General features: G+C 39.2%; 1 protein-coding gene across 4 annotated transcripts in view; it reads left to right on the top strand.

Annotated features, from left to right (window-relative positions):
* The window catches only part of gria2 (glutamate ionotropic receptor AMPA type subunit 2), a 51,551-nt gene extending 48,164 nt beyond the window's left edge, over positions 1 to 3,387 (top strand). For 2 of the 4 annotated variants that reach the window (XM_022759826.1, XM_022759825.1), the window contains exons 15-16: positions 496 to 630; positions 1,297 to 3,387. In XM_022759826.1, coding sequence (XP_022615547.1) covers positions 496 to 630; positions 1,297 to 1,461 — 300 coding nt within the window. In that variant the 3' untranslated portion in view covers positions 1,462 to 3,387. Of the gene's footprint in view, positions 1 to 495; positions 745 to 1,296 lie in introns of all 4 variants that reach the window. The other 2 variants (XM_022759828.1, XM_022759827.1) reach the window with 1 other exon arrangement.
* Positions 3,388 to 27,379: the final 23,992 nt, after the last annotated feature.

Genomic DNA, 27,379 nt, shown 5'->3' with positions numbered 1-27,379 from the left:
TGTATGTGTCAGACCCTGATTGGTTTATTAATAAGCTGTCTTCCCTCTTGTCTCTGTCTATAAGTAAAGGTCTTTGAGCACGTTTGTAACAGCTTAGCCCTTTGTAATGGGCAACCCATGTAAATGGTCCTTGTACAGTACAAATTCTAATACAGATCCACAACACATAGACGCTATATGCACTGCATACAGACTGCTGCTGCATTCCATTCTGATTAAAATACTAACCTTACCCACTAAATTGCTTTAAATGTATCCCCAAATGAAAAAAGCACCTATGTGTTATTTGTCTTGTTATTTTTTGTGCTTTTTTAGATATTATCGGCTGTCAAAAAATATAGATTATTATATATAGTGGTGCATTTTTTGTACATTTTTAGTTTTTGTTGTGGACGTGATTTTTGTTTTATTCATGTACATTTAAAAAAAAAAAAAAATCTTTTGACCTTTCACCCATGCCCTGTCACTGACCCCCATCTCGTGTGCATTTCGCAGGAGAAGACGAGCGCCCTCAGCCTGAGCAACGTGGCTGGGGTCTTCTACATTCTGGTCGGAGGACTCGGTTTGGCCATGCTGGTGGCCTTGATTGAGTTCTGTTACAAGTCCCGAGCCGAGGCGAAACGAATGAAGGTGGCAAAGAATGCACAGAATATTAACCCAACTTCCTCGCAGAATTCACAGAATTTTGCAACTTATAAGGAAGGTTACAACGTATATGGGATCGAAAGTGTAAAAATTTAGGGGGTAGGGAACGAGGTTTTCATAAATTCCCCCCAAATGCACGCTTTTTTGGCTCCATCCTTTCCATCCTTCAGTGTTAGTGAATGAAGAGGTTGGCCAAAGGATCGTATGTACTGGTGATTTATGATTTACTGAGAGAGAGAGAGAGATATCCCCCCTTTTTTAAAGCCTAAAATTGTGTTTGTCCATTTAAGTTTCCTTGCTCTTTGAAAACCATTTTCATGTATGACTGTTGATGGCCATGCTTGTTAATACCTCTGTCCTAGTAACACATTTCAACAATAATGCTTGCAATGACCATGCATAAGCCTTTACATGATCATTCGCATCGTGCATTGTGTTACTCATGGACATCATATTTTGTTCTCATCTACATTCTCATGTTTTCAACATTTATAAACTTTTAAGCTTACACATGTGGAGACACTCTAAGCTAACATGTCCCCTCTTTGTTTGTGTATGGATCCTTGTGTGTGTGTGTGTGAATGTGTTAATGTTTGCGTGTGTGTTTGTGTTTGTTTCTGTGTGCACGCGGGACTTTGTGTGTTTTTCTAGATGACTTTCGGGGACGCCATGAGGAATAAAGCAAGACTTTCCGTCACTGGGAGTACTGGGGAGAATGGTCGGGTGATGACTCCAGAGTTTCCTAAAGCTGTCCACGCTGTCCCTTACGTGAGACCTGACATGGGACTAAACGTCAGCCTGACAGATCTGTCCTGATCAATGAGAAACTTCTGAGTGCCTTACAATGGTTTCAATAGAGCGATTTTTTTTTTCTCCTCCTCCCCTCCCTCCTTCTGTTCTGGCACTTTTTCTCTCTCTGTCTGGTGAAAAAGGAAAGGTAGGAGATGGAGTCTTCATTTTGTCTCTCACAAAGACTTGTATTGTTGCTCTCTGTCTCGATTTCGCACCATATAAAACGCCTCCCTCTCTGGGTGGAGTCACATCTCGGAATATAAAAAGGGAGGCTCCTTTGTTTTCTAAACTGATGACACCATGCTTTCCTATCAATCTGTCTGGACTGGACTGAGGTGGAAACGAGGGCTTGATTGACGGCAATGGCTGCTTCTGGGAGTCAGAGTTTCAGTCATCTCAGCTGTGTTTGTCTGTGTGTGCGAGTGTGCGTGTGTATGTGTGTGTGAAAGAGCATGAGGGTGTGTGTGTCAGGGGAAGATGTCGTCAAAAACACACTGTTTCTGTAGCCACCACCGCCAAACAGGATTTTCAAGCACACTTGATACCATCTGCATTAAGATGTGAAATTGTCCTTTTTTCTAAGAAAATCTAAGAAAAAAAGTTTATTGAAAAAAAATATTTTTATGTATTTTCACAAAATAGCTTTTAAATAAACTTGCTTACATACTGGTTGGATATAAACATCTTAATGTGTGAGTATAAAGAGAGAAAAAATACTAAACAGCTTCTAGTTCCATATTTTTAAAGCCAAATACATTGCATACGGGGGTGAGATGCTGAAATCATGTAATTAATTCCTATTCTAAACTTTCCTGTATATTTTATTCTTTAACATTTGGTGTTGATATTGAATATATGTCAATGCTTGACATTTGGAATCAATCCTTCTATGTTTTTCTTGTTAGAGTCGGTGCAGCGATTTTTGCTTTTCACTTTTGTCTCTTCGTTTGCTTCAGTGCTTTTGCTGTTTGTATTTTTTCTGACGAAGACCAGGGTTGATGTTCTACTCAACGGAAATTAATCTGTTTACACGCCATGAATGCAAAACATAAAAACAAAAAATTGTATGGTATGGTATTCTCGCATCACATTTTGAAGTGACATCAAAAAGAGGCATCAACATCCACATGGTTTATGTGGTGGTTTAAAATGCCAAATAAGTAAGAGTGCCAAATTCTAGTGCCAGTAGATATGAATATAGTCTTAATATAATCAATCACTGTCATCTCAGTGAATGTAAATGATACATTCTGTAACTTTTGTAACTAGCTGTACAGTTGGTGGCAATGACAGTGCTAATACAATAGCCTTTTCGCTTTGTTTTCCAGTCTCCATGTTTTTTTGCATTGATCTGACAATGAAGTAGCACCAGTTGCATGTTGTTGCCGCAAATACTACATGAGTTTATTTCATTACTGCCAAACATGCGTTTTCATTTTAATGTTGAAGTTGTGAGGTTAACTGTTTGAAGTTGGAAATACAATGTTAGACATATATACAGTATAAACATATATACATATATTTTATATAAAAAGTTGAAATATGAAAAATTATAGCCCTTTTGCATTAAAGCGTTAAAGCTATTTTGTTTCCATTAAATAATAAATCTGATTATTATTTGATAATTCAGAAAATACAGGGGGTTATTCTTTTTTGTTTGTTTTTTTTTTTGAGTTAACTGATCTACCATAAGTTATACCGATGACCACTTCTAATTATTAGATTTATTTTATGTTTTTTCCTGGAATTGACCTATGAAGAGCCCTCCACTACAACAAAAAGGGAGGTAAACTGTACTATTATTATCACAGTTGTTTTTGTAATCAACAATAGAAACATATACCGTAGTTGCTTATCAGTTTCATCGCATATTCAGGCTATTCTCACTGACATTTTGTATATGGAATGTGTGCTAACTTGTTTATTTTTTGGGACTCTTTCTAAATAAAAGTGGCTGATCTCTTGTTATCTTTCAGTGTGTGTGTGTGTGTGTGTGTCATTTATTTAGGATGAGTTGCTTAGTTAAATTAAACAACCTAAGGGGACAGAAAGGAATGTGATTAGTTAGTCTGCCTTTCAGACAATCAGGAATGCCAGAGTCTTACAAGAAGTACAAGAGTCTTACGACACTGGAGAGCTGGTATAAGGATGATAGAAGACAGGCTGGAGAAATGGGTTTACTTTGTGCCGTATCAGAGTGGTTTTAGCAGAGATGGAAAAAGTACTTGAAAGTTGTACTCAAGTAAAGGTAATGCTATTTAAAATGATTTTTTCTAGTAGAAGTAAAAGTCCTAAAAGTACAAAGTAGGCCAGTTAAAATGTACAACAGTGACGCACTGACTGTCAACGCATTAAAAATACTGCGTTTTGTAGTTTTACTGCAGGTAAAAAACACAGTGTTGTTGAAGCTGCCAAGGCCTTCAACATGTAGTAACAGGGGTCTTTATTAGCTACCAATAGAGCAGACTGATAAAAAAAAGACATTAAACACACCAGACACACATCTAGTAGGAGGGGGCAGGGGAACTATTCAGAGCTGAGGCTGAGCGAGGCCAGGGGGAAACGAGATCTCACTAACCAGAGACACCAGCCCCACCACTAGGCTCTCAGCTTCTGAAAAAGACAAGGGGGAACGAATACAGTTCATCTTTTACAGGGTGATGTGCAATGAATTTCCATAATTGCTGTTACTGCACAGTGTATAGGAAAAAAAACATTAGTTTTGTTGCACCTGTAACACCTTGCAACTTTGATACAAAGAGTTCAGTTCCCTTACACGATTCCCATCATTAGCTCCTCCCAGCTTCACACTGAGCACAGGTCTAATCAGCCAGATAAGTGGGAACGCATTTGCAGGTGTGCAGGGTCTTAAGTAGGCCCTTTTTGACATGTCACAGTTGGAGAAGCACAGGTGTAAATAATCAGGTTAATGATGGTAAAATTCCATTTAAGCTGCTTCACTTTCAGGGTGTTTGTTCATGCTGGCTCACTGTCATGACTTTCTGCGAGCTATTGGTAAGCATTACATCATAGCATCTATGCTTTTCTGACTACGACAAGTCAAAATGTCTGCTGTGAAATATAAAGCTTGATAAAGACCCTTGTTTTTACTGGTTTATGGAATATGATTATATTCTTTGTTTTTATTTATTTAATCAATTTGGGTTTCTTTTTCTTTCAATAGTAATGTCATATATGTCAAAATTCCAGGTCATGCACACTCCTATTGCACATGGTATTTCAACTGCAGCCAATGTAAAAATGTTCCTATTATGTAGAAATAATCTGGTCTTTTACTGCATTATTTTCTCGACCCTCATGACATTTGAAGCCATGTCAACTGTGTTGCCGTTAAAAAAAGGGTATACAAAAAAAAAGTAATATTCATTTGTTTACCCTTGAAAAGCTTCTTTTTTTTGTAAATATAATATATTGTCCACCAACAGCAACATGCTAATTCAGGACTAAGCCTTTGTGGAAGCCACGGAGGAGAATAAATCTCATAGTTATGAGCTTACATGCTGAGTGACGAGATGCCTTGAGTCCACCCTGCTACTGCTGGGTGTTAATGAATGTCACACGTCTCCATGAAGACGGCTGACTTCCCTCTGCTCTATAAAGATAATCTGCCTTTTCTCCCAATTCACGCCCCATCTTCTTCTCCAGCTCTTTATGTAAATTTCCCATCATACCTTGAAGTTAATTATCGTATTAAATCAAATAATGTTAAAAAAAATATATATATACTTTTGCCACACTCTGTCCTTGTAATAAGTGGATTGTCGCCCGCGGACTGTAGGTCAAAATGCTTTACTAGACATATTATCGAAAATTTCTTTTGCTTTCACTCAATAGTTGTGGCTGAACAGTTCATCAATGGAGGGGTTAATAACCAGGTCAATGTACTTTTAACAGCAAACAAGAAACAATGCCCTGGGTATTTTACAATAAGATGTTGATTGTTCAACATTTTAACACAAAATTTGTTCTTGTAAATGTGACATAAATTAAAGGCCCATGTTACCATCGTCCCCCCCCCCCCCCCCCCCCCCCGCCGTGTGCAGACAGGGTTGGATATGAGCAACTTGGCCCCTGATGACATCATGTGCAAATCGTAGTGATACATGCACTGGTGCTTTGAGACATGCACCGTGAGCAAAACAGCATTTTTATATTCTGTCAATAACATTGGCAGCATAGTGCTAAAAGTCTTACCATATTACATTAACTCTGTGGTCAATTTATTCCACACTCCACTTTTTCCTAGCCACTACCTGCTAACACTCGTCACACACAGGAGGAAACCTGCTGCTATGATTCCACAGAGACTTCCCCTCCGGGGGAAGATGAATTGAGCTTCACTGCCACTGTTTGAATTCATCCTAGATTTTCAAACTTTGATGTTTTTACCTATATACAGTACATTACACTATACACTATGTGCATATGTGATGTGTTGGACTCATGAGATGGAGGCTGGTATGTTGACACTTTGACTTTCTAAAAAGCCGCTCCTCGCTCCAGGCGAAAATCACACAGCCTCCCCCCACCCCCCCACACCCCTCCTCCTCCACTCCACTCACATATCCTGATATAAACACTTGGGCAGAGGATACAGGAGAGCGCCTGCTCACCATCTGGTGCTGAGTTACACTAGATGGCTTTGCCACTGGACACATCTGGTCAGCCCAAATATACTGTATAGTGAGACCTCTGCCTGGTGCATGACTGTTGGATTGATTTTGGCTCTCACCTCCAACAGTCTTTTTGTGTTTGCTTTTGTTAACATATACATACTGTTTACCTCTGTATATCTGCCGTGGCAAAAAGAACATATCAGTCTTGGGACTAAAGAACTGAAGATACTCAAGGGCTGAAATTAATCTCCATCTAAGCCATTGAGGAAGCCATAAGCCTGACTTATGTTGTATCTCAGACTGTATCTCAGATGTAGTATATCAATTTATGGACTGTTTACATTTAGGATTATGGTATTTAGGATGATAGGAAGCTACCAGTCTAAGTACACATCACCAGCAAATATCATATTTCACCACAAAATATGATATATCTTGATTTATCTTCATAGGCCCTTTGAAGTTATTTGGGAAAAGCCAAAAAATGAGTAGCTTTAATATGAAACCATCACATAAAATCAAAATCAGTGAGAAAAGTAGATATAGTGTTGGAATCTGGAAAATAGAGTGTGAGAGTTGGTGTCACTCAACAGCTTCAAGGTGTTGAAGAATAAGCCTTCCCATTGTTTGTCTTCTTTGTCTTCTTCCCTTTTAATAATTAAGAAATTAAGCTGCGAAATTAGAAATGAGATATCCACAGTTTGAAAAAAAAAGAAAAGACGTATGGTCAAAAACGTAATTAGCCGATAAAACGGAATCTCTTGTACCTTCCTTTGTATTTGCACTAAATAATTCACAGGTTTCTCTCCTATTTAAGTTCAATTTTGCTGTTTGACTTTCACCCAAAATACAAAAGATTTGCATAACCTTAATTTGTTTTCCTTGGAGCCCACCACTTTGTAGCTTCAGCTTTTACTTTAAGACCAAGGAATTCTTAAAGGTTAGGATTGTCTCATGGCTACACTGCAAACGTTTGCTCCTTTAAGAACATAACTGCAGCCTGAGGTTTTTGCCATTTATTCCTTTTGAAGTTGTTATTTAAACCTTATGTGCAAGTTAGACACAATATTGTGTCCTAATGTAACTAGTTCCATATTGTTGTTAGAAAGTGAACCAACCTTTGACACAATTTAGCTTTTCTGCAATGTGGAAATGACTTATTGAAGTTACATTCCTCAGGAGCGATGCTATCATTCCACCAATCAGTCTCACCACCTTTGTGTAATCAGGTGTGTTTATGGGCCATTAGTTCAGCCAATCATGACACGGAGGGATGGTTAACCAAAATGAATCTTCACCCGTGTGAGCAATCAGCCCGTGAGGCGTCAGCTCTCTCCCGCTCCCTCCCTTCCTCCCAGCGTTTCACATTGTTGGTTGTCCATGGATATTCTGATAGGATCCTGCCCGGGCTGAAGCTAATGATGACAGAAGGTACACAAGGAATGTCCTGAATCTGCCACCTCATATAGGAGACGTCAATAGCACAGCCAGGGTGATGTTTCATCTTCAGGTTTATTAACCGAGGCCTGAGTGCCTGGCTTGGCCTCATTAAAATGCAGCAATGGCACAGAAATGCTCACACAGCGATGATGGTGCAGATTTAAGATGCGAGAGCTTTTTTTGCAAGCAGAAGGGGTTACAAATTTCATTAACTCATTGTCATACTCACTGTCATATACTTAAAAGTTGTACTCCCATTCCATAAATAATATTTTCATGGAATAACATGAAAAGCTTCTGTTTCAGCAATATGGCAGAATGTCATTTTTCTATTTAGTTTTAAAAAACTTAAATTGAAGATTGCTTACTTATATCTGCACTTTTCTCTACTTTTATCCAGCTTCATTTTCGGTGCCATTTGTAGTTTGTGCCGCAGCTCAGCAACTTGTCAGTCTGCCAGCCAAACTTAATGAAGGTGACACTTCACTTAAATGCCACCAGAATGCAATCAAGGTGACGTTTCATGTCACATTTACTGCTTCACCCATTTAACAAGTCAATGAAGCATGGGAGATGTTATGTAAATGACAGGTCTCTGAGAGCTTGAAAAAAAAAAAAAAGAAAGTCTGCAACTGAAATGATGACAATAGGTCTGCCGTCTACAAACAGCACTTGAGGTTCGCTGCCACAGGGGATGAAGGGCAGAGGATGGCAGTGCCCAGTCCTCTTGCACAGACCTGTGCCAGTAAGACGGCGATGCTAATAGAGGATCAGATTCATTTACATCACGTTGATCCCAATGGCCGTGGACAGGGATTTGTTTGTGCCCCAGCAACAAAGCGTTGTTTACGACAAGAGAGCGAGATTACAAAATTTAATTCCTAATGTTTGTTAATGAGTCTCCTTTTGTGGAATTGTTCCTCTTTGGTAAATAGTTCTTACATAATTGTTTAACCTAATTAATTACAGTGTGATAGGGATCGATAGAATTGATTGTATCTTATTATAAGAAGCTTAAAGATTCACAATGATTCATTACGTCTCAAATTAAGATGTCAAGATTGAGTCAAAACAAATGTTTACACAGTACTTACATTCTCATTGCATCAGATAATATGAACGGTTGTCTTTCATCCAGGACTGAGCAGGACGAGTCACTGATTTACAAATATGCCTCAGAGACATTTCACAATTCCAACATTACGTGCAGCTCATTTACAAAGATTGTTAACACAGGCCGAGATAGACGATAATTGATTCACTGTTGAAGTAAATTAACCCAAAATGTCTGCTCCCGCTGGCCAATCAATTATCTTGTTGTCAGGGAGAATATGTGCACTAATTAGTGTTGTGACAAGACGAAGGATGGTACTAAATGCATGTCTTCAATTTATGCTGAAATACAGAAAAAAATCAGATCTGAAAATCTGATTAACTCTTATTGTAGAAATAATAATCAATCATAATATTGATACTATCAGGACTAATAGTATATTAATAATAAGACAAGTGTATGTATGTGTAAATATATTTACTTACTAGAACTACATAAAGTCTCTGGAACAAAGTTTACTTCAGTGTAGGGCTGAGCAGTTCACCACTATATTAAAATAAAAATCATAATATGGCCAAGTACAATATCCAAACTGCAGGAGCAGGAGTGTCACAACATATCATAAATAAGAATAAAAAAGAGATGCCCTGGCCTACATGTCCTTCAAACGTAAGAGAACATGTTTGTTTTATACAGTAACCAGGAAAAATCGTCACATATCAGCTCTACTTCAGTGTTGTGTTTTCCAGATGTTTTCCAAGTTAAGAATGACTAGACTTTTCATTGGCTGATATTTCTTCTTATCTTCCATAAGCTGAATGACAACAGCCCTGATAAACCATGGCCATGTTTATTTATTTTTGTCTCAAAATGATGCTAAAGTGAAACAGAGATGACGGGGAGATAATGTTATCGGTGGGATACATCTCTTAAAACCAGTGACATTTACGATGCAGATGTGACATTTTCAATTAGTCCTTGCTTGTGTTGCTTTGACAGTAGGATGGTTCATTAGTGTTTTTCTTCTTTAGCTCTGGTGTGTGAGTGAAAAAAGGGAAGTCTTTCAGCATGAGTAGTTGAATCACTGTAGGTCGGATTGAGAAACTGTGAGCGATGACCAAAGCGTCTCACCACTGCCATACAGAGCAGAGAGGAACAACATATTTCTGAGGCAGCCAAGGTGGTGGGTGGTGTTATATGCTGTAAAACAGTTATCCTCTGGCTGGGTTGTCATGGCAACAGTGTTAGCTGGGTTTCTCATGTTCCAGTACAGCGTGTCATCCCTGTAGCTGCACGTTGGCGGGAGCGAGGGAGGAGGGAGGGGGATCGGGGGGGGGGGCTGTTCTTCCATGCATACCACCATTTTAAGTCACCCTTGAGAATAAAACAAACAGCTGTTGTGTTTTATCAAGGGAGCGAGTACACAATCGTGTGTGATTCAGGATTGAGTGAAAGTGAGCTGCGCTTCAGAACAAAGAGAGAGCTTCTCTTTTGAACGAGGTCGAAACACATTTCCATGGTAACGAACCGTGGCAAGCTGTTTTTCTGTTGTTTTCAATCGCTCCGAGCACGTTGAAGGTGTGTGAGCAGCTTTGAGGTGGCATTTCTTCTGCAAATGTCACAGATGCAACCCAGCAGACGCAGCAGCTGGCTTTAACAGCAGTGACATTCACGTTAACGCTAACCGAAGATTTACACTTTGATCAAATTTGATTAATTTATGAGTTTCCTCTGTGCTGTGACAGGTTGAGCTCTGTATGTGCAGCAATCAATCAGATGTGTGTCCAAAGATCCTTCATCATGTCCATTGTCCTAGACTGAGACTGATTTGGGAGCATTCAAGTCAGCAACAAAAAACTAAAACAGTACTCAGAAACAAACAATTCTATCTTTCCTCTAAATTTATCGGTAGAGATTGTTTCCAACTCTCCTTCAGTTTTTCACATTGTTCACGCTCACTTGCCAATGCTGGCTGAGCAATAAACTAATGGTGTGTCTCATAACATTGTGGGATATATGGCGATGTACAGACAGGCCATCCTCCGTTGTGGCCTGGGAGCACTCAAGGAAATGGATCATACCAACAGATACAATTCAGCATAAACCAATGTACTGTACAGATGGATTAAGCAGCCTGGATGTATTTCTTCACATTTTATCCAACCCAGGGGAAAAACCTTGTATGTGCCAATAAATGGACATTTTATTACTGTATCATGGCCCTGCCAGCGTAGGCTTACAATCTACATCTACATCTATATTGAAATCAAACGAAAAAAAAGTCTAAAAATCAAGTAAACAATTTTCACAGTCAACAAAATTTACAAATCACAAACATAACACAAAACTAACTGTGTAATCCTGTTAGCAAATTTAGACATGCTAAAATGAAACAAACATTCCAGTTTTTGATCAACTGTGACTAAATTGATTCACACTCATGGAAATCCCGATGCTCTCTATGAGTTTAATATGCCGTTAAGCTCTGAAAATGCAAGCAAGGCTCGTTAAATGTTTACATCCATCTGTTAGAAAACACATTATCATATTTTGATACTGTACGTCACAATCAGTGGGGTGCAGCATAAATTCCCTGCATTAAAAAAGCACTAAAAACAGGAGTCATTCCACACGTGTTGTGATTTCTAAGAGGAAATTCAAAATATTCTGTACAGAAGGCATCAAAAACATCAAAAACTTTTACAAAGCAGACTCCTAATTCAGCAAAATGCCACCATGAGTTGATGCACTATAAATGATATATGAAGGAAGCTTCAAAATAATGATGACTGTGATAGGAAATCGGTAAACAACATCGCGACTCATCTGACGAAGGACAAATTATACAGCAGCTGTGTGGGGTGTGTCACAGTCAGTTGCCATCTGTGCAACAAAGTCTCGAGCTGTAAAAGCCGGTCCTTGTTATTTCTAGTTCACCTTTATTTAAAAACATTGACTTCTACTGATAATGACCTCCAATTTGAATTTTTCTTTCGGTAGATAGATTGACAGATTGCTGTCTTAAATGTTTATCACTGATGCTGCATTCATATCAAGGTTTCTCTGCAAAAAAAAATAAAAAATTAATTTCAGTTGGAAATTAAATAAATAAATACCCGAGGTTATAGCTTCAGAATTCTTTTAGAAATGGGACTGATTTGCTTTCCAAAGGAAGAATCCACTCTCAGACAGACACCATCTGCCTCCGAATGTCTCACTTGCCGATGGAGCTGCTATTATCAGGGGTGTCAGGGGAAATGGACCTCTCGTCTGGGAAGATGGATCTTTCATGTCCACTGAAGACCACCAAGATTAAATCTTTCATCACGTTGCTTTGCCCTGATTTATGTTGCCTATGTAGATTGCGATGCTATTCGCATTGGCAAACTACCTTTCAGCTATGCATGAGCAGAGGCTCATACTGCTGCTGATCGCCAGCCGGGTGTGTGTGCATGTGTGAGAATGAGGGTGAGGGACAGGGTGACTGTTTGTTTGTGTGTGCACTCCAGTATTTCTGTCTTTGTGAGGACCATTCTAACATTTTTAGAAAGTAAGGGCATTGTGGCCATTACTCACTGCTTTAAAGGGCTGTTTCAGGATCATAACCTCAGGAACAAAACAATTAGGCTGAGATACGGGTTAAAATAAGGGGCGAGGCATAGTGGCTGAGGTCAGTAATTGGCACAATTCAATTTCCATGCTTCTTCAGAAATTATGTGTTTTTAGATTCCTTACTTACTCATCACAGGATTAGCTGCTAAACTACTATAGCCAGTAAGATAATCTAATGATATGGGAACGCACTAATGCTAGTCATTCGCGAAAACTATCCAAGCTTCTTCCTATTTACTCTGTATTGGGGAGTTTACTGTCCCCTGGCATTTTGTTATCAGGGTTTTATATAATTTAATTCAATAAAGAGGTGTTGGAGGGGGCAAATAGGTTTTCCACGCAAGGAAACTTGCTAACTGTCAGTTAACTGTCAGTTGGAAAGCTTGTTAGCTTGATCGCTAACAGGACAATAGCCTATTTCCCATTGATTCCTGTTTTATAACTGTCTGCAAACCATTCCTCTTTTGTGAGGCAGTTAAATAAAAGTGGACGGCACAGCACAGCTAATAAGATGTGGTAGCTTCCTGCATTTTGGATTCTCTGGTTCTTAATTCCCCTGAAAGAACATCACTGTCAAGGCTACTTGACAAATTATATGTCAAAGTTCACCAAACTGCTTGTGTGACCATGAGTGTTTACATCTTTAGTATGTGGCCCCAACATACTATTCAAACACAGTTAATGCATGGTAGGCTATAACACAGTTTTTCCTTGTTTTTTTTTCGTATTTTCATCCTCCCAGGTGGGAGTGTGTGATAGTCCCAGGAGAGCTAATGACATATGGGCTGGCTATAAGAGCCAAGGTAGAACAGAAGGCCAACACTTGGCAGGGGAGGTGAAGGAGGACTGACACTGTTTCCATGGATGGATGACCAGTTATACAGTCTCCTCACTGGGATCCCATCTCTGTTTTCACCCCCATAAACACCTCCTCAGAGGGAGGCACATTGATTTTCCTTCAGGAGGATCTAATTCATTCAGGGACGAGGCCTGCATGCAACCTTGACGTATCTTCAGAGAACATACCACCAGATGTCTGATCTCCGATAAAGGAGTTCGATTCAATTCCTATATCATTTCCCTGAGTCAAACAGTTGGAAAATATTTCATCACTGCACACGCATAAATATTGTGTTCAACCTGAAGGGATTCCTGCTCATGTGATTTTCAAGTAATAACAGTATAACATTCATGGAAACATGTAAAAAAAACAAAACAACAAAACCCCCACACAATTTAACATCAGCAATTAATTGGTTATTGTGATTAATTCTTGTAATCATTGGATTATTGTCAGTCATTATTACCTGGTAATGTGCATATAACCAGCCTGAGAGCTCCACTCTGGGGAAAACAAAGTCTCCTGTTCATTAACGTGTTGAGCTTAGCGATCCAGCAGAGATTGAACAAACATGATGGCTGAGATAAGTCATAAAACTAAAGGTGGCAGTAAAATAAAAATGGAAAAAAGAGAATTTTTTAAATTGTTGGGCAAAGATTCATCCATTAAATCATAGATCCACCCTCAGCCCTGGCTTACGCTGCTGAAGAGGCAGCTGGGCATGAGAGAAAAGACAGGACAAACAACATAAATTAATAGACTGGGGACGGGCTCTGTTGCCTAAAAACTCATAAATTACTCGTCATAGGATGAAAAACAGCCCTTCTGGGATGGCCCCTCCAGCAAGGTACCCACCTGGAGTTTCCCCACTGCATTAAAAGTTTCTGCTGTAGCGTACCCACTCAGTGGCACTCAGCAGGAAGGCAGGAAGGTGTTACATGGCAGCTTTCAGTATTGGGCAAATTGTGGGCATAATAAGATGCTAATACGAAAGTAAATGGAAGTTGAAATTATTGTGCATTTCACGCCAGAGGCTATACCTGCTTTTGCACATTGTGAGATGAGAGAAGAGAAGAAGAGAAAGAAAAAGATGCCATTTCCTCACCCAATACGGGCTTTATTTCAATTACATTCCCTCACCCAGCAAACATGCAACATCACAGATCACGTCTGTATCATGTCCTTAAGTCCACACCGTGGTCTGTACATACTTCAGGCACGCAATTCAGATGAAATAGCTGCACTTTCATGAAGGTTCAACATCAGGACGTTTGGGCTTTATCATTCATGAGGAACCTTTCAGAAAATGTCTGAAATTGGGTTATCTGTGTACACCATTAGTAACACAACCTCAAAGGTGTCATCAAAACTTCTATTCTGACTCTGACTCTGACCTCTGAACTGCAAAATGGCTAAATAGATGTTAAATTATCATAATTTTGAAAGTCTCTCTGCTCGGTCCATCAGACCATGAAAATATCAATTACTCTTATCTGTTGACATACATCGTGTTGATGGTGGGAAATTATGCCTACTGTCAGCACAAATATGGCCTACTACCATACTGACATGAATAGATTTAAATTTAAGACATGGAGCAGGCAGGCTGACTTGTTAGTGTCTTTTTTTTAGTTTTTAGATTTACCCTCTTTACCCTTGTATAATCATATCCAGCTCTAATCTTGTCACTGCCAACTCCTATTGTGGGCCTGGGGAACCACTTCCTCACCTGTCAGCATGAACCTTTGTGAGAGGGGTGTAATGCAGGTGGATATTCATGCTATCTCCCTCCAGACACCACAGGAAGTGAGAAGGACACGCTTTCTGGGTGGGTGGAAAATACCCGTGGGTGGGGATGAATGAGGACAAAACATGCCCTGGTGCTGTTGAGGAGGATGATTCCCATCAGTGAGGGATAAGACATGGCACCATATTTCTTGGTTGTGAAAAAATTGTGTCGTTTTTTTTCTTGTGTCAAAATGAGAAGGATGAATCAGAAACTAGCAGTTAATGCGATCTGAGATCTTTTCCTCAAAAGCAGACAAGGAAAATAGATAGATGGTGCTCAGGTATTACACCAGTAACACCAAAAAGATCGTCCTATTCCTTGCACTGGAGAGTGGTCACGCCCCAACCAAACATATTAATAACCATCTTTCTGTTCAGAGCCATGACGTTCCCATGATTGCAGCAGCAATGTTGGTAATGTTACTTATCTGCCCATGCATTGAACAAGGTGCAATTCAACAGCTGAGGGTGTGCGGAGGTCTGTCAGCAGCACCAGGTCTTTGGCACCGTCACTGATTTGGAGGCCAGAAGGAATATCCTGTTTCAAGGTGCAAGCACAAACACGGGCACACATGGGTGTGATCTACAAGTATTTGCAATTCTGATGATCAGCACCCGTAGTGGATTCCTGGAAAGATGTCAACAAAGGGCTGATTATATAACCAGTGGTGGATCTGGGACCCTGTTGTGAGATATGTGAGGAAAAGCCAGTGATGATCAAATGTGAAATCCAAGTTGGGACAGACCTTGATGAGTGTGTAGTGAGATTAAATCATGTTTTTATTAAGTTGTCTCTGTAGCTCAAAAGAGGAGGAGGAGTAGAAGCATTGGTCATTTTTAAGAAGAAGCACCATTGTAACTGCCAGACTCTAGGGTTTTTTTGCTTTTAGATCAATATTAAAGAACTGTCAGTCAAGAAAAAGATTAAATAACCTCCCCTCAAGACAGGATACAGGAAGTGAGGTCTTTATGACTTGAGACAGAATGATACATTGTACACTATCAATAAATTTGTTAAAGCATGGACATTGTTTGTAAGATTATATCTGCCCCAAAAGCAGCTTTAATTTGGAAATATAGAATATGTATTTTACTAAACCCAAACCTCTACAGGTATACCCACTTCCACACTAAAAAACTTAAATAGAATATAACATGGGCTGGCAGAGGTGGTGTAGGTCACATGGTCACCAAAAATCAGCTTACAGAAACTAGACACATGACCTTCTGACCACAGGATGGTCCCACACACAGCTTGGCTGCCTGTTTACCCAATGTAACTTCCAGCTGCGTCTCAGGAATGCTCTGTGCTGACTGATCTCTACTCCCAACTAGACCATTGCTCCTCACGCTGTGTGCTAAGCAGAGCTCTCTTTATTTATTGATAGGGACATTATTATTCCGCATGTTGAGGGCTTGATGTTGATGGCAGCCTGTTGTGCATGAATACCTGCAATGTTAGCGCCAGAATCAAGACAAAGTATTTTACAGGATGTGTTTATTTTATATCTATCAGAAACTTTTTGTTGACTTTGTTGGTCACTATGGTTGACAAGCATTTTCTTTTTAAAAGTATCAGAATTCAAAGGAATGATTCTGGCCTTAGGAAAAGACTTGGGGAGCTTTCACATCTAACTTGTTTGGTTGTGTTCGAAGAAACTCTGGGTTCGTTCAGGGATGTCAAGTGAACTCTGGTGGCGATCAAACACCTGCGCCGCAATGACGGCCTGAAAATGTGGTGGGTCTGAAGTGATCTGCGTAGGTACATCATTTGGTAACCATGGTAACACATATACCTGGCAGCAAGTAAGTGCAGGGATTTGATCACATTAGACAGTAAAGAGGTGAAAACAAAAGTGTTTTGTGCTTGTGTGACTAAATTATTACCATATTCTAACAGCACAAGAGACTTCTTGTCTGTCATCCGTGACATATGAGGTCAGTTGCAGTCTCAGCTCATGATTCTCAGCTCATGATTCTCATGATCTGTTTTTTCTTCATGAGCTTTTTGTGACCACTGATGAAGGTCCGTCCATATGTTTACACCTCTTGATTTGTTTGTAATAAATGCGGCTGATCATTCTTTTTAATTGATCTGAAACAAAAACAATTGTTTTATACATTTTTGTCAAATTCTTGCACATTTTTCTTGTACGGAGTCGCAACACCTATCCAAATCCACCTCCAGTTCATACAGATGACGTTGAAATACCTCTCAGCTGTGTTCCTTTAGGGTTCAACTTTGAAGACTCTTTGTGGCAGACACACAAACACCCACATTGCATATTCACAGCAGTCCAGAGGGCAAAGCAGCCTCACCTTGTGTGAAGCTTGGCATTCAGTGGATTTCCGTTTGCCAGTGATGTCCTCCTCACACACCACCCTCTCTAAATCTACAAACACACACATGCACACAGCTCCCTAGAGGGTGATGGATCTCAGCCGCTACTCTCCTCTGTCAGGCTGTAATAAGGTTTTCCATGCCTGCAGCCTTTGTCTATTTGGCACCTGATCTATCAAGCCCATGCCAAGGTGTCAGAACCTATTAACCAGGAGACCCAGGGGCCACTCCCATTAATGTTATGTTATGTTTATGCTCATTGCTCCAGATAAACTTCACAACAACACAGGTGTAGAAAAAGGAAGGATGGAAGGATGAATCCCCTGGTGAATGCGTCCACCCCTGTCCTTGAAAACGGTACATACATGTGCAGGAATGTCATCCCGTTGATTACACATAGCCTTGTTGTGCATGTATGGATGCTTTAGAGAGAGAGAGAGAGAAAGAAAGAGAGAGAGAGAGATGTGTTTGTGTGAGGTAGATGCAGTTGTTATGGGATACAGGGAAGCAGAGATACAAATCGGCATCAAACATTTCAACCAAATTCCACAACCACAGCTTTGAAGCAGCCTCTGTCTGAGCAGACTCACAGAGCGGCACTGTGGAGGTGGACAGATTGTGACGACAGGTGCTCCTCAGCAGTTTTCTGTTTCTAAATGGAAACCCACGCCAACCCGCCACCCAACACTTTATTCCTGATCTAGCCCAGCACCTCTATTTATCTCAGCTTTAGTCTTCTCTTCTCTCCCCTCTCCATCTCTGTTTGTATCTCCCTATATGCTGCCACAAATTCACAGACATCACATTACCTCTCTTTTGTCTCTGCCTCTCTGACAAAAGCATCAACAATAAACCATTCACTATCAACTCATCAACAATCGCATCTGATCAAGTCGTCAAATAACTGATGTTTTCACCTGCAAACATTTACCCACTCACCAGATATCCCATATGCAAGAATAAATATGCTTGAAAGGTGGATTTATGCTTCTGCATTAATGTGTATGGTGATATATCCATAGATACTGCTAGATAGAGCCAAAAGAACCCCAAAAACAGTCTTTCATAAATATTGTGATACAGAGCGAAAATAAGCGTAAAGGAGAAAGTAATGTTGGCAAAAATGACTTTATTGTTGTATATTATTTAGTACACTTTGTGATTAAAAGCTGCAATTGCAATAAGTAGAAGGTTTCCAGTGGAAAAATCTTTGCTAGATCATAACATTTTGGAATCAGAGAAGAAAACAGAAGTGGCCCAAGCTGTCCACAATTTTTGTGGTCTCCATGTTATCTTTGTAGCTGCTGCAGCTCTGGAGTGTGGTTCTAGTTTTGTGGAAATCTTAGTTCCAGCATAGACTATGGTGTAGCTAGCATGGATGCACTAAGAGATATATATAAACAGGCAGGCCTTTTATTTTGAATTCTCTCTGTTTGATGAAGTATAATTGGTCATGTTTTGGCAAGAAGCCTTGTTCTGATCCGCTCCACTTTGCCCAGTTAAAGGAAGGTACTGCACTACACTCTTAATAGAAATACAACACAGCACTTCCTGTAATCGTTTCAAATTAAAAGCACCTCTGGCATTTCCGTGGACATAAACCCTTAATTTCTTGACAGGGCGTTTACTATGAAACATCTGCAGCCATAGTGTATGCAAACAACAGTTGGACAGGATTTTAAAGATGACAAAGCAAAATGAATACACATATACACCCATATTGACTGGCACAGGACAATAATAGCCTACTACTGACATGAGTGTTGAAAGCATGAAATTATTTTATTGTTGAATTTATTCAATTAAAGCAGTAGAAATATAGGCTACATTCTGCTTAACTGGCATGTACATTACATGATGGGCACCAGGAGTTTATTCACCCGTATTTTTTCCCCGGCCTGTATTTGTTCATGTCGACCCCCCCACCCGGCTGTTATTGGAGACCCAGCTTTTAATTGAGGAAATATGGTATCTCTCTGTCATTACCCTGCTAGTTGATGGAATAAAAACACCCAGCAGCAACAACCCTATGGGAAAGGAAGGACATTAGCATTTTCTGCATTATTGAATTTTTGTGTTCTTTTCTCCTCTGCCTTGGATCCCTGGTAGTCTTTGCAATCACCTCTGTCGTTATACAGTTGAATGAGCAAAGATCGCCCACAGCATTTACTAAAAGGGAGGCCCTCACATGGAAGCCCTCAGTGTGGTTCAGAGAGAGACACAGATTGAAACACATCAGTGACTCGGAGTCCAATACATGCCCCCCTCACATTTCAAATTGGAACCACACTGATGCATTATTTAATTGCTGAAATTGAAAAAGTGCAAGACATGTTTTTCATTCTTTTTTGGGCTAAGACGGAGACAGAATTTCATAAGGGATTAATAAAATGCTGGGGATGTCATTTGATAGTTTAAAAATGCTGTTCAGCAATTAGTAATGTAATTAGCAAATGAATGATGTTATAGCCTCAGAAGAACTATCTATGAAACAAATAAATTATACCATTATATTGATATAATTATATCACTAAATCAATCAATTCTAAATCCCCTTTCAAATGAACAATTATCTCTGTCAGTGATAGCAAAGGAGACATTAATGTGCAAATTGCTGAGAAAAACTTAACATTACTATACAGTCTGGACCACTTTAAAACACTCTTAATGTGAGCACATAAAATTTTTTTTTTTTTTAAAAACAGAAAAATCCTGCCATCTTATTACACTCATTTCAAACCTCAGATTCAAACCTCAACAGCTTTTGTCATCCTCACAGAACATTAGCAGTAATTGCCACTATGTTTTCAGATGATGGGCAGGTATGGTTAATTGTATCAATATTAAAGTAAACTGTGGTACGGGCTGAAAATACCCATTGCAGTTGTGTGTTAATAATTTAACCCAGGAGAATAGAATAATTCTCTTGCTGAAAATATGCTTTCCACAGTGTTTACATTAAAGTATAAACCCCCTTGAAATACCTCAAAACGCTGGCCATATATGAAGCCCATTAAAAATATTTTATCACACTAATGACAGTGTTATTACACACTTGATTTTGATTTGAGTAATGTGCTTCAGTGCTCATGAAAAATCAAGCTAAAATAATCAGTAAGTCTTTATTTTTTGCCATAATGAATAGGCTAATTAAAACTTTATTCCTTGATGGGAAAACAGCTGAGTACACAACATTCCTATTTGGAGTATATTTAACATGCATTCATCCATTCATCAGCATGGTTAGTGCACTAATTGCAAGGATGCATTTACATGTACATGGTTTAACACAGTTTTAATCCTAGATTACAGTTAAAGAGTGTGCTACTTTAAACACTCAGCAATCACATTCCCTCTGGTGTCCTTCAAGGCGCCATCCTGAGTCCTCTACTCCTCTTTATCCATCTGTCTTGTGTGGTTAAACCTTTATAAAAAGATTTAAAATGTATCAATCCCAATAAATTATTTGTGCCATTAAATGTAAGAATGCAATTTTTGCATAAGTTATTACAATGGGATCATTTGAGATTTTGCTATTATATTCTACCTCCACAGTGGTAAAACTGAAACATTTTCATCTTTGTGAGTACTATTCACAATTGAATAACTTAAATCATTATCAAATCTAGATATGCAACAATTTCTTTACATCTCAGGTTTGACCAAATTAAGCAGCTCTATCGACAGTCAATTTGTAAGTGTGTGATATAGTCCTTATTTGTGACTTGTGATTTGTGACCACCTGCTTTAATGCCAGGAATGGGGAACTAAACCTGTTCATGAGATATGATATCAGGTGCCATGAAGCTAAAATATATTGTTGCTATTTCCAGAAATAATATTAATTGGCTATATTTATTAAAAAAAACTGCTTGAAGGTTTGAGGTGTCTGCAGACCAGGACAGAGTACATGTAGGGTCATGTAAGGATAGGAATTGGTTTGAATATTGTTTGGGAAAGGGGTATGAGGAATACAGTAATTCAAAACCTCATATCAAATGTACCAGGGTTACAGATCGCTAATATTCTATCCTATACTTTCAGGAAAAAGCTATGAGCCCTCTGACAGACAAAGGGCCTCTATTGACAGGCAGCCAGTAAATGGACCTCTGTCTGTAAAAGGATCGAGGACACTGCCAGTTAATTAAAGATACATTGTGGGTTTTTTATATTAAAGGATAAATGTATTCATATTTGGAATTGGCAGTGATCTTTGATAGTAACTTCCATTTGAAATTCATGTACAAATATTACCATTAGCATGTCTGGAGCTTTGGATTACTGCCCATTTAGCTTCTTTTACATCCTCATTATTGGAGCTACTGTATAATAGAAATACCAACTATTAAGACATGAATGTTCAGGAATTATGGCCCAAACTAGAAAATGATATGATCCACGTTATGATTTTAAAAAAACAGTCTTTTATAACAAAAATAAAGGATTTCTGATGTGGATGTTCAAGTTCCAGTAAATTACACAAGAACCTTGAGCAGCAGCAATGAAATGTCATTTCATCCTTTCCTGTTATTTATATGACAAACATTCAAAAAAACAATCCCTGATTGCAAATCCTCCTCTACACTCAGCATTGATGAAAATAAACAAACGTAAAAGGATTTCAATCAGCAGTAGCAACCTCCTTCTACAACAATCACAAACAATCACTCACTACACCTGAATCAAGGCCTGAAATATGAATCAACTAAATATTGTCTCATCTCAAATGATTAAAAAAAACACTTTCTTTTCTTCCTATCTTTTATTTGTTGTTGCTGCTGCTGATTCTAACCTCGTACCTCTCCATCAAACCCTCATTATTCAGGACCACATACTGTATGTTCTCACATACTGCCAAAGCCCTGTTTCGTACCCTTGCATTGCCTGACTGCTTGTAAGATTTGTGACCTAAGGAATGCATTAGTGCACTTCATCTGTGTTAGTCTGCGTACGATTGTCAACTGAACCATTTCTTTCCAACACTTGCTGTCAGTGCAATTACTACATGAGCTGCAAACAGTGCTTTCCAGAAATGCAATATTCCAGTACTCATTGGAAAATAAGAAGTCTACATTGAGAATATGGCATAGATAAAAGATAACTACTGTTCCAGTGAAGGGGGGAGGGTCTGTGAACAGTCTGCCTGAACAGCCCTCAGGCTAGTGGAGATCTGGAAATCCTGAACACTGTGTAGTTACAGTTACTTGGACCATTTTGTAGTTCATACATCATAAGGGAGGTAAGATGAGGATAAATATAATGTACCAATTTCTGTGGGGTTTTTTTCTAATAAAGGACCATCGTTACTGACATCAGTTTGATAGTTTATTATATAATTGTATATGCAATTAGGCTTACTTTTGTCACTTAGCAGGACATCAAATTGGCCTGGAAAATCCCCTTTGAAATATACTATAACAGTAATCATTACATTACTTAACCCTAATCCAATCCTATCTAAAAACCAAGTATTAATGGTTTACCCTTTGGGGACCAGATTTGTCAACAAATGTGAGGTGAGTGATTAATGTGTGATTAATACAAACACATTATACACACTGAGGTCCTAGCATCAAGGTACCCTATACCTGCTGGAAATTTAACTGATTGTAATTCATTACTTGAATTTAGACTAATGGTTAATGACCTGGATCTGAAAACAACCATTTAGACATGATGCTTTTTTGGCAGCATTACCATCACCAGTTCAATGATACCTGGACCCAGAAACACCTGAACTGGTTTAAGGAACAAAGGACATCTTAGAATTTTTCAATTTATTTCCCGCAACCTCTTTTCTTCCTTCTCTTCAGATCACAGGAGCTCATCTCGCTCTTAATTTCAAAGTTAGTCAGTAAGGGCACTTTGTTCATTCTAAATGAAAGAAGGATTTTTGCTGGAACTCAGTTTATGGTAATGTTTTTATTCACATGAAAAACACCTTGGCCATTTACTCATCTCTGGAAAGTCTTGCAGTTTTTCTAGCTCTTCAAAAATATAAATGGAGATAGGAAGTATTAACCCTGTATGTGTCATTAGCTCCGACCACATGAAATACACATGTGACCAACCTGACATGAGTAGTTATCTAGTAACCTACACTACACTACAGATTTTTTTTCCCAATTTGTTTCACTGTACTAAGCGTGACATCAGTTGCAGTGAGGAGGCCCCTCTGTATCTCCAGGGTCAGTTCAAATAATTGCATTCAAAGTGAATCATGTGACCTATTAATCCTGAGGGGGAACCGTCCTTGATATGTCTATTCATGTACTCTCAAAGGGATGTCGCTTGACTTAAATCACAGATATAGGTTACAATAAGAACATCAGTAGCATAAGTGCTGGTCTCAGTGATTCCAGCCATTCATCTTTTTTTTTTTTTTTTTACATGTAATCTATTGATTTAATGATGATGTTAACTGAATTAGTGATGCACCCTGTAGGTACCTTTTAGTATGACTGTGTGTGCAGTATAGCTCCTGGATGCAAGTTGCAAGAATATGAATACATATTAAGATGATCTCAGTGGCGGGGCGGAATATTTAATTCCATCCCCAAGCCGTGCTTCAGTGGTCTGCTTTGTCGATCTGTCTATTACCAATTTCTTCATTTCCCTTGGGAAAGCATCAGAGCTGCTTTGGTCCCAATGGCCCTAATTTAGTAATACAATCTTTGATAATGGCCCTTATGAAACTCTGAGCTTGGTCCTTAATACAGGAAATACAATAAAATGTGTTAGGAAACTGTGACTCCAGGTGCCAATCAAAAGGAGCCTTAAATGAGCCATGAGTCACGTATGATGCCAAATATAGACATGAAGAGAAGCATTTGTGTTTACTCAATTAAATTTTAACGAATACAATGAGAGTGCTTAGTGAAGCTCAGCAATGAATGATGCACTTAAAGCCAGGGAGAGAGCAGCAGCCTGCTTTCTCAGCACAACTGATAGACTGTTATGTATATGGACGTTTCTTTGCTGTTGTTTTTTCTCTCCTTCTCGTAAGGCCCTGTTGCCTTTAATGCCTTTAATGTTGGAGAGAAGAGATAGCATGTCTCTGGATGGACTTAAACCCAGAATGATGTTATTACATGGGAATCATCTTAGACCTCGAGGCCACCAAAATAGTCCCAAACTGTATTTCTGATGTAATTTGATGTAATCTGTAAGAAGCTTTCTGCAGCTTCACCCACTCGATGCTGATAATTACCATGAAGCACAAACTGCCAGGCTTTATCAAGAATGGCTTCTGCTGCTCCTCTAATTTCATATGGGAATTACATGACATCCAAATGTTGTTATTTTTCCTTATATGCTACCTACAGTGCTATTATTGGAAAACAATTATTGGCTCATCAGTCATTTTCGAGGTACAGGTGGCAGTTTTTCTTTTTTTCAAAAGGCAGAATTTCATCTTGAATCAAACTCCCTGCTGACTTTTCATGTCCTTTACCTTCAGAGTTACAGGCTGGTATACTGTGTCCCAGCTCCTCCCTCCCTCCCTCTGGATGGACAGAATTGTGGTCATTAAAAAAGTATGAGCAACGAAACACCCCCAGGGGCCACAATATGGAACTGAATCACTCTGATTTCCAGCCGGCGGATTAAAAATAAATTGTGTCTAAAATATTCAGGGGGACGTTATTAGTGCAGCTTTGCAGTTTCTTTCCTCTGCCGAGCAGCTCCACGGTCGAGCTGCTTTGCCTGCCTGGGGTTTCGGGTCCATCCAAGCACCCATCAACTCTTAGAGGGGAAAAAAAAAGAAGAGGGAACCGGATGAAGGAGAAAAAAAGTAACAAGTGGAGAGAAAAGCGGTGATGAAAAAGAAAGAACAAGGTGGTGAAAGAGAAAAAAGAGGGTGGCACAAGACTGGAAGGACTTCATTACCCAGAGGTCATGCATTACATCAGCGAAGAGCTCGCTGTTTGGATATTAACGCCCTCTCTTTACTGCCAGGTCAAGGTGGACATTGTGAAAGGTTTGAGACAGTGATGACGAGTCTCTGCATGGAGCACTTATTGTACCTGCTGCTGTTTAGAAGCAAGGTTATGTGTTCAAGTCACATTGAATACTGCAAATGTATCGGAGCACAAAGGGCAAATCTATAGTGCTTCAGTTAGAGTGCAGCAGCAGCATTTCACTTTACGGGATATAATGCTGTCGTTCTTGTGTGAAAAAGAGAGAGATTCCAGATAAAAATGTAAAGAAAGAGGCAGGGGAGCATATAGTAAGTGGTCATATATATATATATATATGAAGTGACAGTATCTAAAAGATGACAGGGTGATCAGCAATGTTCTCATAAATGATGTAAGGAGATGGAGCAGAAGATAAAGACAAAGAGAGCAACACAGAAAGCATGAGAGACAGAGAGAGAGAGACAGAGAGAGAGAGAAAGAGAGAGAGAGAGAGAGAGAGAGAGGGAGAGAGAGAGAGAGAGAGAGAGACAGATAGAGAGAGAAGGGCAGCCAGGCAAACATCCATCCTGTTAGCTGTTACAGCGCTGATACTTGCCTACTGTACTCTACATGTCACGGAGCATAAAGCCTCTCGCCTAATTGGACGAGAGTAAGCATGAAGGGTTTTTATCTGTAGTGATCCAGCTACAGTGCATTTTGTGGGCCAGAGTGTTGTTCACTCCGGGAAATAAAGTTTACAGATTTAAAAAAAAAAAAAGAAAAGAAAAGTCTGGAGAAGGTCTGATAACTTAGATTCCTTCAAACCTAAGACAAACACACATGTAACTATGCACCTGTACAATATTGGAATATGAGCATGTGTTTCAGTAATTTTATTTATGTGGTGCCAGAAGACTTTAATGTTTTATTTGATTAGTCAAAGTTGTATTCTATATCTTTTCAAATTCTATATTTAAGTCAATTAATTAACTATGGCTTTACAAGATTCTGTCCAACACGCCTGGTTTCAGAAGCTCATATCTTTGGAAATTACAACCATATTGGCCAAATTCACACCTCATGATTTACGGACAGTGTGCCCTAATGAGATGGAAGGTAAGCGCGTGGAGATCGGGGTGGTGGATGAGTGTGTATCGCAATCATGCAGGAGAATGTGCATCCCATCACAGACCTGCAACAAATGTTTGCCTTTTTATTAACTGTAACTGTTTTCTTTACCTGCCATAGTTTCCAGGCACAGATAGAGAATGTTGGCATTACACATGGATAAATTAAATAAAATGTTTTCCATTCATCCATTCATCCATTCATCCATTCATCCATTCATCCACAAAGTCTCCTGGACTGATCAGATTGATTTGTATATGTAAAGCTTACCATATTGCATCTTTGGACATGCCTGCATTTACATGTATATGCAAGTAACCTGCAGTCATTATGTCCACACTCACACAAACACAGTTACACCGTAGTTTTGGATCCCACCAATGTCTTTGCTAACCTTCATGTATTTCTGGTGTAATTGCTTTAATAAGCCAAAGCTTAGCAAGTGCACATGATTAACAACTACATAAGTACAAGTATGATTCACACACACACATACACACACACACACACACACCCTGAATGAAAGTGATCACACTGTGATGTATATTTCATCATCTGTTTCTCCATTTAACATTAATGCATTGCTTTAGTGAAGCTGCGCACCTGCTCCTGTAGCAGCTTAGCTGTATATCTGCAATTTCTGACACAGCCCCCTCCCCACCATCCCACCCACTCTGTCCCTTCACAATAAATCACTCTCTACCCACTCTCCATCTGCATGCACCACCACCAGCAGCCCCATTCAGTCACTTACCTCTTTGGTCAGGAAGGAGCCTCGCTCACAGACTACTCTTCATGAAAATGAGTGTGTGCAGTATGTCTCTGACACCTCAATTATATTTTGAATTTGATATTTTTTTGGTCGTGGTTTCTTTTTGGTGCGGTGGGACCAACCAAATGATTGATCATTTTAAAAAAAAAAGCATCATTTTATATATCATTATTTTCTTTATTTATTTACTGTATGTTCGCAAGAAATTCAGAGTAATACATGGTGCTAGCGTTTTTGACTATCATTTGTAACTTTGTGTTACAAATGATATTTATGTAGGGTGGGGTCCTATAGTCTGAGACCTTGAAAATCTCTAATATTTTCGAGTAAACTTGGAAATAAACAGAAAGTTTGAGGATTCAGAAAGTCATGGAAAATCAAGAAGAAATATTTAAGGTGCTGCATTTTTCTAGGTCAGCAATCAAATTTAA

The sequence above is a fragment of the Seriola dumerili genome, unplaced genomic scaffold, assembly GCF_002260705.1.
Source record: "Seriola dumerili isolate Sdu_G_001 unplaced genomic scaffold, Sdu_1.0 BDQW01000331.1, whole genome shotgun sequence".
NCBI classification, from domain to species: domain Eukaryota; kingdom Metazoa; phylum Chordata; class Actinopteri; order Carangiformes; family Carangidae; genus Seriola; species Seriola dumerili.
Note: the sequence above shows the minus strand (reverse complement) of the source record. Positions and strands in the feature narration are given on the sequence as shown.